Genomic DNA, 13,014 nt, shown 5'->3' on the forward strand with positions numbered 1-13,014 from the left:
TCAAGTGGTAGAGTGCTAGCCTTGAGCTGAAGAGCTGAGGGACAGTGCCCAGGCCCAGAGTTTAGGCCCCACGACTGGACCCAAAAAAAAAAAAATCTTGTATTTATACCTTTTCCAGTGATTTAAAAACTGACTTTCATGTCCTAAGCAGGTATTTGCTGCTGATCTAATTCTAGAAGATTCTAATATAAATTACTTCATAGTTCTTGTCTCATTTTCCTCTAAGATTCCTGAAAGTTTAAGGTTGACTATTCCTTATCTGAAATACTTGGGATTAGGAATGTTTCAGATGGACTCTTGGATTTTGGAATACTTGCATAGAGTTTTCTGGTTAAGCAACCTTCTCCAAAGTCTGAAATGCTGTGAAGTTTGAAATGTTTTGGCCATCAAGTTGGCACCCAAAGAGTTTTAGACAGAGCACTTCAGATTTTTGTTTTAGGGAATATATTTAGTTATCCATTTGCTTAGCGTTAAAACTGTAAGTTACTTTTGTTTTTCAAATTAAGGACAACCCATTTTTATTAGGATAATTTTATTCACTATTGTATATTTATAGAGAAACTTGTAAACCGGCAAGAAAAAAAATCCTGAGGCAAAGTCTGGGATTTACATCTGGTGCTTTAGACACTAGACTAAGCTGCTACAGAAACATGAATTACAGTAACAATAAAAAGAATTACAATAAGCTGTATATCCAGACATTTTGGCTACTGTACAATCCTGGACGACAATATATTGTGCTTAAAAATGGAATGAAATGAATACTATAAACCACAAATATAGTCTACATTGGAAATAATTTATACCTTCTCATAAAGTCTTTTTTGTGATTCAAGCTCCAGCTGTCTCATTTCTAGGTCTCTGGCTGTGGTAGCGATTTCTCGATCCCTCATTTGTACCTATGGGCAAACATCAAACTGTGAATACTAAAAATAATTTACAAAACATTTTTTTTTTAAAGATAGGTTCCTACTGCTCCTCCCTCCCTCACCCACGAGCTAGGGTTACAGGCATGTGACATCAGGACTGGCTTAGTTATGTGGTTATATGGACATTAAAAAAAAAAGACCCAGAAATTATGGGGTTTTCTTGGTGGTGTTGGGGCTTGAACTCAGGGTCTGGGTGCGGTTCCTGAACATTTTTGCTTAAGGCTAGTGCTCTACCACTTTGAGCCACACTCCATCTCCAGGTTTTAGGTGGTTAATTGGAGATCAGAGTTTTTCACGGTCTTTCCTGACCAGGCTGGCTTTGAACCACAGTCCTCAGCTCTCAGCCTCCTGAGGAGCTAGGATTACAGGGATGAACCACCAGCACCCAGCAGGAATTAGTATTCACTGACCAATTCAGAAATGATCTGGGATAAGCTTAATTTAAAAAAGCGCAATTACCATGCACTATAACAACTACAAGAAAAGGGGTGGCTCTTCAGATTACAGTAGCCAATAATGAAGTAGAAAAACTTCAACAACTAAAATTTGGGATTGGTTAAAAATATAGAACGTTTAATTAATTACTTATTTTATTCTATTGTCAGTTGTGTGGCTGAACTCAGGGCCTATGTGCTGTCCCTGAGCTTTTTTTGCTCAAGGCTACTGCTCTAACACTTTGAGCCACAGTGCCACTTTCAATTTTCTGGTGGCTGACTGGAGATGAGAGTCTCACCGGCTTTCCTGCGTGGGCTGGCTTCAAGTTGTGAACTTCAACTCTCAGCCTGCTGAGTAGCTGGGGTTACAGGTGTGAGCCGGAAATGAGTAGCTGGGGTTACAGGTGTGAGCCGGCAGAATGTTCCATCTTATTAACTATAACTTTTATTTGAGTTTAAAAAAAATAGATTTGATCTAATACCTAGTAACTCCAAGCTGAAATTTTATCTTGGACTGTTCAACCTATATGTGCTTTGGTCAAATTCAGTTAGTTCAGAGTAGTCTAAATTTTGAATACTTGAAAGCATTGAGGTTTGGATAAGGCATGGTCTAGACAATCTTGAAAGTCATCTTAAATATTTGGTTGCCTAAAGAGCCAGTTATGAATTTGGATTAGAATAAAGTACATAAAACAAAATAACAACAACCCTCAATCACCTATCATCATTCATTTGGCAAACATTTAATGATTACATTACTACCTTTGATACTACCACGTGTTAGATATTATTGGCTAAAAGACAGGCTACCAAATGCTCCTAATAGGAGAAGTAGCAAAAATAAAATACAGTGTGACACAAAGAAACACATCCAAGGGGTAAAATTTACCTTAAGGGTAAACTACCACAAAAGCAGCGAGCTCAACCTTGAGTCTCCAAAGCAGCAGTGAGCACCAGAAGGCAGAGGACACCTCCAGGTGATTTGGAAAAGCATCAAACAATTTTTAGGAATTTCAGCTACAGCTCTTCTGCTTATGAATTCTGAGACACACTAACAGCTATGTACTAGAGCCAAAACAAATCTACTGTGCTTGTTGCTGGCAGTTTTTTCATAGGTGCGTGCGTGTGTGTGTGTGTGTGTGTTTTCATAGGTGTGTGTGTGTGTGTGTAATTTTGCACTCAGCTTTTCCTGCAGGAGCCAGAGCCAAGCTTCTGGTATCAGGCAGGGTAAGCACACATAGGAAAAGGTAGCTGGATGGAGCCTACGAGGTCATGGGGAGGCCGGGAGGGCAGGTAGAGGCCTTATCATGATGTTGAAAGCGTTGTAGGACTCTTGGCCAAGAAACACCTTGCCCTATCTCAAAGGGTTTGAAATGAAGGTGTCAGATCGTGCATTATTTTTGGTGAAGAAATATACCTTTTTTTTTTTGTTGTTGGTCGTGGGGTCTGAACTCTGGACCTGGGCACTGTCCCTCAGCTCTTCAGCTCAAGGCTAATGTTCTACCACTTGAGCCACGCCATTTCTGGCTTTTTCTGCTTATGTGGTGCTGAGGAATCGAACTCAGGGCCTTATGCATGCAAGGCAAGCACTGTACCACTGAGCTACCTTCCCAGCCTCAGAAATATACATTTTAATAGTGAGATATCAATATGATTCACTAGACAATTTTAAGTAATTACATTATAACAAATTAAAATTAATAAATGTAAACTATTTTTATAACTTGAATGTCTAATAGCCAAGAATTAAGTAAACTATGGTATATAATCATCAGTAAAATATACTCAACGACCACAAGGAGAGAAATAATTGCCAGGTTCTGGTGGCTCATGCCTATAATCCTAGCTACATGATCTGAGGATCGTGGTTCAAAGCCAGCCTGGGCAGGAAAGTCTGTGAGACTCTTGTCTCCAATAAACCACTAGAAAACCACAAGTGGCACTGTGGCTCAAGTGGTAGAGCGTTAGCGTTGAGCTGAAGAGTGCAGGGACAGTGCTCAAGCCCAGAGTTCAAGCCCCACAACCGACAAAAGAAAAAAGAATGAAAAAAAAGAAATAGGTTAACAATCTGAAAGCATATTCAGCTGTATTATTTTTCCAAGCATGACACAAAAACAAGATACAGGGAGAAAAATCCCATTTTATATAAATACAGAAATATAAGTAAACAAATAGAGAATAATTGTGCAATTAACCTTTTTTTTGTATATTAGGCTTGAACTCAATCTTGTGGTTGCTGGGCAACATTGCCAAGCCACATACTTCTTGAGCTATTTGAGCTGGTTATTTTTGAGATGTTTCTTCTTTTCTAGGTGTGTGTATAGGCATGAGCTACCTGTGTCAGACTTCCCATCTTAGCTAGAGTACAGGCATAAGCCACTGCGCCCACTTCTTTTCCCTCCCCTCCCCCCCCTTTTTTTTTTGGTCAGTTGTGGGGCTTGAACTCTGGGTCTGGGCGCCGTCCCTCAGGTCTTCAGCTCAAGGCTAGTGCTCTACCACTTGAGCCACAGTACCACTTCCAGTTTTCTGAGTGTTTTATTGAAGATAAGAGTGTCATGGACTTTGCTGCTGGGGCTGGCTTTGAACCATGATCCTCAGATCTCAGGCTCCTGAGTAGCTAGGATTACAGGCGTGAGCCATGGGTGCCTGGCTCACCTCTCTCTTGAGAAGAGAGAGGTCTCAGGAACTTTTCTGCCAGGACTGGCTTTGAACTATGATCTTACCAATTTCAGCCTCCCATGTAGCTAGGCCTGAGCTAAATGGCTCACTAGGAGTAAGCCACTGGTGCCGGATAATTAACTTTTTAAGGTTACCTCTGGAAATAAGATGAGGAAGTGTAACAAGAATCCACATTTAACCCTATATATCTTGTACTTGAAATTCTTTTCAATTGGTCCTGTACAAATTTTTATAATTTTTTTCACAATTATTTTAATAGTTATCTGATACTTTTTTTTGTAGTTATCAAGGACACTAGTCAACTTGCCTAATCTTCTTAGTATTAAATATTTTACCATTAATGAGATATAAAAGATAATAAAAATAGTGGAGGGTTGAAGTAAGTAAAATTAAAAGGGCTATGAAGCATTGTGGACTACAGGATTACTATTTCATATGAGGGTAAGCGTTACAGCTAAGTGAGAGTAGGCAGAGAGGTATGAGTTCTAGTTAGAATAACTAACCTTCCTCTCAATTTCATCATCCAGTCTTCGTAGCTCCATTTCATGCTGAGCTTGCTGAAGCTTCAGGAAATGCCTTCTAGCAGCATCTTGTAAGTGTATTTCCTTCATTTTCAGCTCTCTTTTCACAGCAGCTAGTCTTAAATTCAAAACATATTAAAAATAAAGCATTTTCCAATGTTGGTTTAACTTTTTCTGCCTACTATAAAATAATGTTTCTAAGTAATGCCCTTCAGAGCATATATCTAGATCTTTTACTTTAAAAGCTAAGTGCAAAAAAAAAAAAGCTAAGTGAAAGCTGGGTGCTGGTGGTTCACGCCTGTAATCCTAGCTACTCAGAGGCTGAGATCTGAGGATCGAGGTTCAAAGCCAGGCCAGCCAGAAAGGTCCATGAGATCATATTTCCAATTAACCACAGAAAACTGGAAGTGGTGCTGTGGCTCAAGTGGTAGAGCACTTGCCTTGACCTGAAGAGCTAAGGGACAGCACCCAGGCCCAGAGTTCAAGCCAGACTGACAAAAAACAAAAACAACAACAACAAAAAAAACCTAAGTGTAATATTCAGTATAGCTTTAGAATTAATTCTACCTCATATTTTTTATTCTTTTTCTTTTTTTTTTTTGGGTCCGGTCGTGGAACCTGAACTCTGGGCCTGGACGCTGTCCCTCAGCTCTTTACCTCAAGGCTAGTGCTCTACCACTTGAGCCACAGCGCCACTTCTGGCTTTATTTTTGCTTATGTGGTGCTGAGGAATCGAACCCAGGGCCTCATGCATGCAAGGCAGGCACTCTACCACGGAGTCAACTTCCCAGCCCTTTATTCTTTTTATTAACTTAAATATTTGCTTAGTGGAAATGAACCTAGATAATTCCACAGTCTATTTCTAAAGGAGAAAATGAAATAAAATGAAAGTTATTTCACTAACTCATGCATGGACATTTTCAAAACAGTAACACATGCCTCTGTCTTTGCTGCACCATCTTCTCCTCCTCATGCAAGAGCATTTCTCTTCTTGCTTCTTCTGCTTTGCGGAGCTCTTCTTGTTTTTGGTACCAAGCTTCATCTTCAAGTCTTTGCTGATCTACTTCAGCTTGCATATTTTCAACTGTCTGCCTTAAGTATACAATATTTGTTATTATGAAAATATGAACAAAAAAGCAAACTTAGGTAAACCATGACACAAAATATACATTTGATTAGTGTATAAGACCTGATTTTATTTACAGCTATGAGAATAAATAAATACATCTCATATCTTAAAACTTTGGTTCTACACTAATACTTAATAATTTAAATGCTTTTTTTTTTGGCCAGTCCTGGGACATGAACTCAGGGCCTGGGCACTGTCACTGAGCTTCTTTGTGCTCAAGGCAAGTACTCTACGACTTGAGCCGCAGTGCCACACATAACTTTTTCTGAATAGTTTATTGAGGATAAGAGTCTTATGGACTTTCCTGCCCACGTTGACTTGAAACCATAATCTGTAGATCTCAGTCTCCTAAGTAGCTAGGATTATAGATATGAGCCACCAGTGTCCTGCTTAAATACAATTTTTCTTAAAGTTCTTGTCTAGATTTACAACAGATTTCACTTCTATTAAACAATAAGTACTCCATAATTACCTTTCTCTCAAGTAATCCAACTCATCATTCCTTATTCTTTCTCGTTCCTGTCTCTGGAAGTCCACGACAAACTTTGGATATTGATTAAATACTGGATACTGCCCTTTTGTCAGTGCAACAAAAGCATCCAGCATGCTGTCTGGATGAATATCAGCAGGTGTGGTCTCCATGAGGTGATAAGCTTCTCTAATCACAACATTTATATCCAAGTTATTCCGATGATGAAAAAAATACTGCAAGAAAACTTGAGATTTACTTAAAAGCAAGGCTAAAGTAGAATTAACTAAAATAAGAGTTCAAAAGTTTAAATGTGGCTGGCACCTGTGGCTCACGCCTAGCTATTCAGGAGAATGAGACCTGAGGACTGCAGCTTGAAGTCATCTGCGGCAGGAAAGTCCTTGCAACTCTTAGCACCAGTAGCTACCAGAAAACCAGAAGAAGAGCTTAAGCATAGTGCCTGAGCCCCAAGTTCAAGATGCAGGACCAAAATAAAAAAAATAAAATATGAATAATCTTTTCTTTTTTGAAAATTATCTAGAATTTTAATTCAACATGTTCTTTTCTGCAAGTTTACTGAAGCTTTTTTTTAACTTTTTTTTTTTTTGGTCGGTTGTAGTGCCTGAACTCTGGGCCTGGGTGCTGTCCCTTAGCTCTTCAGCTCAAGGCTGGTGCTTTACCACTTGAGCCACAACATCACTTCTGGCCTTTTCTGCTTATGTCGTATTGAGGAATCAAACCCAGGGCCTCATGCATGTAAGGCAAGCACTCTACCACTGAGTCACCTTTCCAGGCCTAAACTTATTTTTTAAAGATTCAAGTTGATATTGTTAAAATGTTAGCTAGGCATGATAGCTTATGCCTATAATTCCTGCTACTCAGGAGGTAAAGATAGGGAGAATCATAGTGCAAGGCTAGTTAGGCAAACATTTCAACCAATAAGCTGGGTGGTGGTACCATGCCTGTGATCCCAGCTACAAGAGAAGTATAACAAGAGAATTGTGGTCTAGGGTGGCTAGGCAAAAATGTAAGACCTTATTCAAAAAATAAGAAAGCAGAAGAGGGCTGGGATGGGGCTCAAGTAGTAGCGAACATGAAGTCCTAAGTTCAAACCCAAGTACTATGCCACAAAAAGTAGTAAAATGTCACTATAATATGAAATTTTGAAATCAAATATTTTAACTCAAAATGAAAGCTCCATTATAAAATTTAAAAGATGCTTCAGCAAAAAACAATCTTTTTCTGTTCAAGTTTTTTAAAACACAAAATCTAAATCAACTTAGAAAGTGAATGAATCTTTGCAAATAAGTTAGCTTGGCTGCTTAATAGTATCTGAAATGGTCCATATAATCTGTGCCGGCAGAACCAAACTCTAAAACATGCATTGTACGTTATGTGACCAGAAAGCAAACATAATGAATCAACAGTAATCAAAAAAGTCAGATATATACAGGAAAACCCCAACTATTTGAGCCTCTTACCAAGCTCCTATGAAGCTACCTCTGATGCTTTTGCTTTCTCTCAGTCATTTTCTTTCTTTCTTTCTTTTTTTTTTTTGGCTAGTCGTGGGGCCTGAACTCTGGGCCTGGGTGCTGTCCTTTAGTTCTTCAGCTCAAGGCAAGTGCTCTACCACTTGAGCTACAGCACCACTTCTGGCTTTTTCTGCTTATGTGGTGCTGAGGAATCGAACCCAGGGCCTTATGCATGCAAGGCAAGCACTCTACCACTGAGCCACCTTCCCAGCCTTCTCTCAGTCATTTTCCTACCAAACCTCAAAGTTTTCTTGTATATAAGCTAAGCACCCAGACTGGGGTAGACCGGGATAAACTACCAGAAGTGTCCAACATCCTTTTTATAAGCCTCAAGGCACACCCCCAGTGCTACACTATGATTCTAAGATGAACAATCTGCTGAAATTTTGTCTATATATTTACATAAAGGTCAGAAATGTGATGATCTATTCTAGTTCTACCACAGAGCATCCATGCTTGATGAATAGTAGGTGTGAAGTCAATCAGTATAATTTTTAATAGAAAAGAGTGAAATTTGAGCCTCTCATTTACTTACTTATTTATTAGTAATGCTGGGGATTGAACCCAAGGTCTCAGGTAAGTATTAGGTAAGTATTCTACCACTCAGCTATATACCCCAACCCTCTTAACAACAGGGTATTTACCGTAAAATCATCTTTAAGAGTGCAGTTGAGCAAAGGAGCTCTAGAACATGTGCTGTAGGCTACCACAGTCATCAGAAGGAAGGAAGGTTGATTGGAGAAGACATTATCAAATAATTTGAGCCACTCTTCTCTGGTCAGCACTTCTGAGAACACTGTTTCAAGAAGAGGCCAAGCGTACAGCTAAAGTGAAGAATAATAAATTAGTCAAAACACAGTCACTGACAATAATCTCTTACATTTCATCTGTGAAGGCATATTAAGCACATTGTTATAAAACAGTATCTGGTAGGTGCGGTGGCTCATGACTGTAGTCCTAGCTACTCAGGAGGCTGGAATATGAAAATTGTGGTTCAAAGCCAGCAAACAATGACTCAGAAAAAGCCAGAAGTGTTGCTGTGGCTCAAGTGGTAGAACACTACCCTTGAACAAAAGAGTTTAAGCAGCAACCAGGCCTTGAGTTTAAGCCCCAGGATCAGCACAAAACAACAACAACAACAAAAAGAATTACTATCTTAATTTGGAACTTTCACACCACTCCCACTTTCCCCTCAGTACTGGCAAGTGGCCATCACTGAGCTACATCATTTTATACTATCGGGAAGACAGAGATTCTCTTTATAGACTTTTTTTTCCCCCAGCACTGGGGCTTGAACTCAGGGCCTGGGAGCTATCCTTTAGATTTTTCCTTCAAGGCTGGCACTCTACCAATTGGGCCACAGCTCCACTTCTTTATAGACTTTGAGTTAGTTGGTATAATAAAAAAGAATGGGGGGGGGAAGGAAGGGAGGAGCTGGGGAGGAAAGGGATGGTAGGGGAAAAATAAAGGAGGGTATAACACTGCTCCATAGGAAATGGACTCATTATCTTGCTCATGTAACTGTAACCCCTATGTACAGTATCTTTACAATAAAAAATATATTAAGAAAAAAATGAAATTGTGTTAAAAATACAAAGCATAGTATGTTTTTATTACTTCATAGAAGTATTATTTTATTTATACCAGAATCAATGTTAAGTCCCCAAATAAATTAAATCTTTCTAAAAGCCCTATACTTCTTACCTGGGAAGTTATATCATGATCTATGAAGTGCTGGAGCAGTTGTTTATCACAAAATGCCAAAACATTTTCTATCATACTAAGAATATTGATGGGAGGGTTAGGAAAGTATTCAAACCAGTGTTGACACCAATTTACTACAAAGAAAAAAAATTAGAGGAAATTTAAGTATCTTTCTATACCAAAGAATAATTTTTTTGGGGGGTGGTCAGTCATGGGGCTTGAACCCAGGGCCTGGGTGCTGTCCCTGAGTACTCTACCACTTTGAGCCACAGTTCTACTTCCAGTTTTCTGGTGGTTAATTGGAGATAAGAGTCTCACAGGGACTTTCCTGCCTGGGCTGGCTTTGAACCATGATCTTCAAGATCTCAGCCTCCTGAGTAGCTAGGATTATAGGCATGGGCCACCAGTGCCTGACCTCTGATTTTTAAGAATATAATTTTATTGTTATTATTAAGGTGTTATACAGGGGCTACCAATGCAAATTTCAGGCAATGTGCACATTTCTCTTTTAGATAATGTCACCCCTTCATTTGCTTTCCCCCAATCTCCCCTTCCCGTCCCTGCCCACAAGTTGCATAGCTCTTTTTCCATAATACATACTGAATATCCTCGTGTTTTCTTTCTTCTTTTATTTTTGTCAGTTGTGGGGCTTGAACTCTGGGCCTGGGCTCTGTCCCTCAGCTCTTCAGCTCAAGGCAAGTGCTCTACCACGTGAGCTACAGTGCCACTTCTGGTTTTCTAGTGGTTTATTGGAGGTAAGAGTCTCATGGCCTTTCCTGCCCTGGCTGGCTTTGAACCATGATCCCAGATCTTAGCCTCCTGAGTAGCTAGGATTACAGGTGTGAGCCACCAGCTCTTTCTTCTTCTTTTATTTTTAATAGTGTCCTGATTACATTATGTAGTCGAGGCTGGTCTTGAAATTATTTTTTTTGTGCTGGTCCTTGGGCTTGAACTCAAGCCTAGGCCCTGTCCCTGAGCTAGAATTTCAGGCTTAAGCCACTGACACCCAGCTGGCCTTGAATTTTTGATCCCCTTGAAGTAGCCTCCATAGTGCTGGGACTGCTTACAGCACACCCAGGTTTTTGTTTGTTTGCTTTTGCTGTTCCTGGGGCTTGAACTCTGGGCCTGCATGCTATCTCTGAGCTCTTTGTGCTCAAGGCTAGTATTCTACCACTTGAGCCACACTGCCACTTCTGGCCTTTTCTGAATATTTATTGGAGATAAGAGTCTCACAAACATTCCTGCTCAGACTGGCTTTGAACATGATCCTAGCATCTCAGCCTCCTGAGTAGCTAGGCTTATAGGCATGAGCCACTGGCAGCTGGCTAGTTTTTTTTTTTTTTAACATTTTTTTTTGTAAAGATACTATACAAAGGTACATGAGTAAGGTAATGAGTACATTTCCTATTGAGCATTGTTAACCTCTCCTAGTTTGTTTTTAATAACATGTCCCCAAGACCTGAAACTGAAAGCCAGTCAGCCAGTCACGTGTCACTGGAAATGCTGTAGCACTGGAATGGAACCCACCAACCACAGCAAGCCAGGCTGGCAGGTTATGAACAGTGCTCTTTTTTTTTTGGTAATTCTTAAAGGAATTCACTCTTTTTTTGTTCTAAATATGACTGAATAAATAAGAAAAAGACTTCTAAATTCTTAAGCAAGAGACTTACAAATTCCATCATGTTAACAGAACATCTTAGGCGGGTAGAAATTTTGCAGGTTTCTTCAGAATTGTCAGTAAAATTGGGTCAAAATGATCCAATGAACAAGCACATCTATTTGAAGTCTGAAGTATTTCTGTTTTCTGCTGACTATATTTTTGGACTTCAAAGTTTTTTTTTGATTTTGGAATACCTGAATAGATTTTACCAGGTAAGCATCCTTAATCCTGAAGTCTAAAATGCAAAAATCTAAAGGGGTTGAAGAAGCTTCAGATTCTGGATTTTGGATTGGAAATACCCAATGTAGTAAACTGTGATTGCATTCTTTGATATTAAGATCTCCTAGCCTAGCCAGGCAGTGGCAAGGCTGGCAATCTCAGCACTGACCACACAAAAAGACCCTGTCTCACAAAACAAAGAGCTCATAGCTCAAATTATGGAGAGAAGGCAACATTGTATTACATATGACTTATAAAGGCTTTCCAATTCCATTATTTAATTTGTTGTTGAGCATTTAAATAAAACAAATATAAATAAAACACCATGGTATACAAAGTGTTTTATATACTTAGAACAGTTCTTTGAACATAATCTACTTTCAGTAGGTAAGAGAGTTGCTTCAAATCTGTCTATATTCAAATCTGTCTATAATGATCTTCTAAAATTTATAGCTCTTGGGGCTAGGAAGGTGGCTCAGAGGTAGAGTGCTTGCCTTGCATGCATGAGGCCCTAGGTTCGATTCCTCAGCACCACATTACAGAAAAAGCTGGACGTGGCACTATGGCTCAAGCAGTAGAGTACTAGCCTTGAGCTGAAATGCTAAGGGACAGCACCCAGGTCCAGAGTTCAGGACCCACAACCAACAAAAAAATAAAAAAAATTAAAAAAATCTTGCAAATAAAGGCTTAGATAGATATGACAGAAACATCTACTTTATACTTTACACTTGATTATTTCACACTTTAACTTAAAAGTAAAGACATCAAGAATCGTTAAATATTGCAAAGGTATGAAGACATCAGGAAAATGTGTGAGAATCTATTCTTGGTTTCATTCTGTAATAACTACTTACTTATGAGAGTAGCAACAACTTCAAAACAGATGAGTTGGTTGTTCTGGAATAATTTTACAAATGGAAATGCCAAGAGTGGAAGATATGGTGTGTCACTAAAGATAGAAGACCAGTGAGCTAAAGCAGACAGTGTTCTGCAAACAGAAGAAGGAAATAAAGACCAGAGAACAGCAACGTTATTGAAATCTGTATAAACAACATATTCACGTCATAAAAAGTTCCGTACAAAACATACATTTGGCAAAAATTGTTCTTTTACCATATAGCTCCTCTTTAGAAGTAACCACAGCTAAAACTCTAAATCCTATTATAAAATTCACAAATATGACCAGGCACCATGGCTCATGCCTGTGATCCTACCTACTTAGGGGGCTGACCTGAGAATCAAGGTGCAAAGCCAGTTTAGGCAAGCAAGCTCTCCAGATTCCATCTCCTATTATCCAGCAAAAAGCCTGATTGGAGATAGGGCTCACGTGGTAGAGCACCAGCCACAAGTAAAATAAGCTAAGTGAGAGTACAAGCTCAGTGCTGGCATAAAACAAACCCAAACCAAAACACACATAAATGGCGGGTTCAATATAAACATTGTTGCATACTTTGCCCTCTCTCTCCGCACACCGGGCACTCTACTACCTGAGTCCTGTTACCTACCCTTTTATGCTTTATTTTTCAGATAGGATCTTCTGATTTTTGCCCAGGGTCAGATTTGGACTGTGATCCTTCTATCTAAACTCCTATTCATCTGGGATTACAGGTGAGCAACCCCATACCAGGCTTGTTTGAGATAGGTCTTGCTCAACACAGCCTTGAACCTCAAGTCTCCCAATCTCTGCCTCCCAAGCAGGTGAAATTACAGGCATGTACCACAACATCCAGTATTCCAT

The 13,014-nt window shown here is 39.4% G+C and overlaps 1 protein-coding gene across 8 annotated transcripts in view; it reads right to left on the minus strand.

Annotated features, from left to right (window-relative positions):
- Tbc1d31 (TBC1 domain family, member 31) overlaps positions 1 to 13,014 on the minus strand; it is a 61,967-nt gene that overhangs the window by 16,435 nt on the left and 32,518 nt on the right. For 7 of the 8 annotated variants that reach the window (XM_013032245.1, XM_013032244.1, XM_013032243.1 and 4 more), the window contains 7 exons: positions 12,131 to 12,264; positions 9,398 to 9,531; positions 8,338 to 8,517; positions 6,165 to 6,397; positions 5,503 to 5,655; positions 4,546 to 4,681; positions 807 to 899 (listed from right to left, as the gene is read on the minus strand). In XM_013032245.1, the coding sequence (XP_012887699.1) occupies positions 807 to 899; positions 4,546 to 4,681; positions 5,503 to 5,655; positions 6,165 to 6,397; positions 8,338 to 8,517; positions 9,398 to 9,531; positions 12,131 to 12,264 (1,063 nt within the window). The remainder of the gene's footprint in view (positions 1 to 806; positions 900 to 4,545; positions 4,682 to 5,502; positions 5,656 to 6,164; positions 6,398 to 8,337; positions 8,518 to 9,397; positions 9,532 to 12,130; positions 12,265 to 13,014) is intronic. The other variant, XM_013032248.1, reaches the window with a different exon arrangement.

The sequence above is a fragment of the Dipodomys ordii genome, unplaced genomic scaffold, assembly GCF_000151885.1.
Source record: "Dipodomys ordii isolate 6190 unplaced genomic scaffold, Dord_2.0 Scaffold151, whole genome shotgun sequence".
Lineage (NCBI taxonomy): Eukaryota > Metazoa > Chordata > Mammalia > Rodentia > Heteromyidae > Dipodomys > Dipodomys ordii.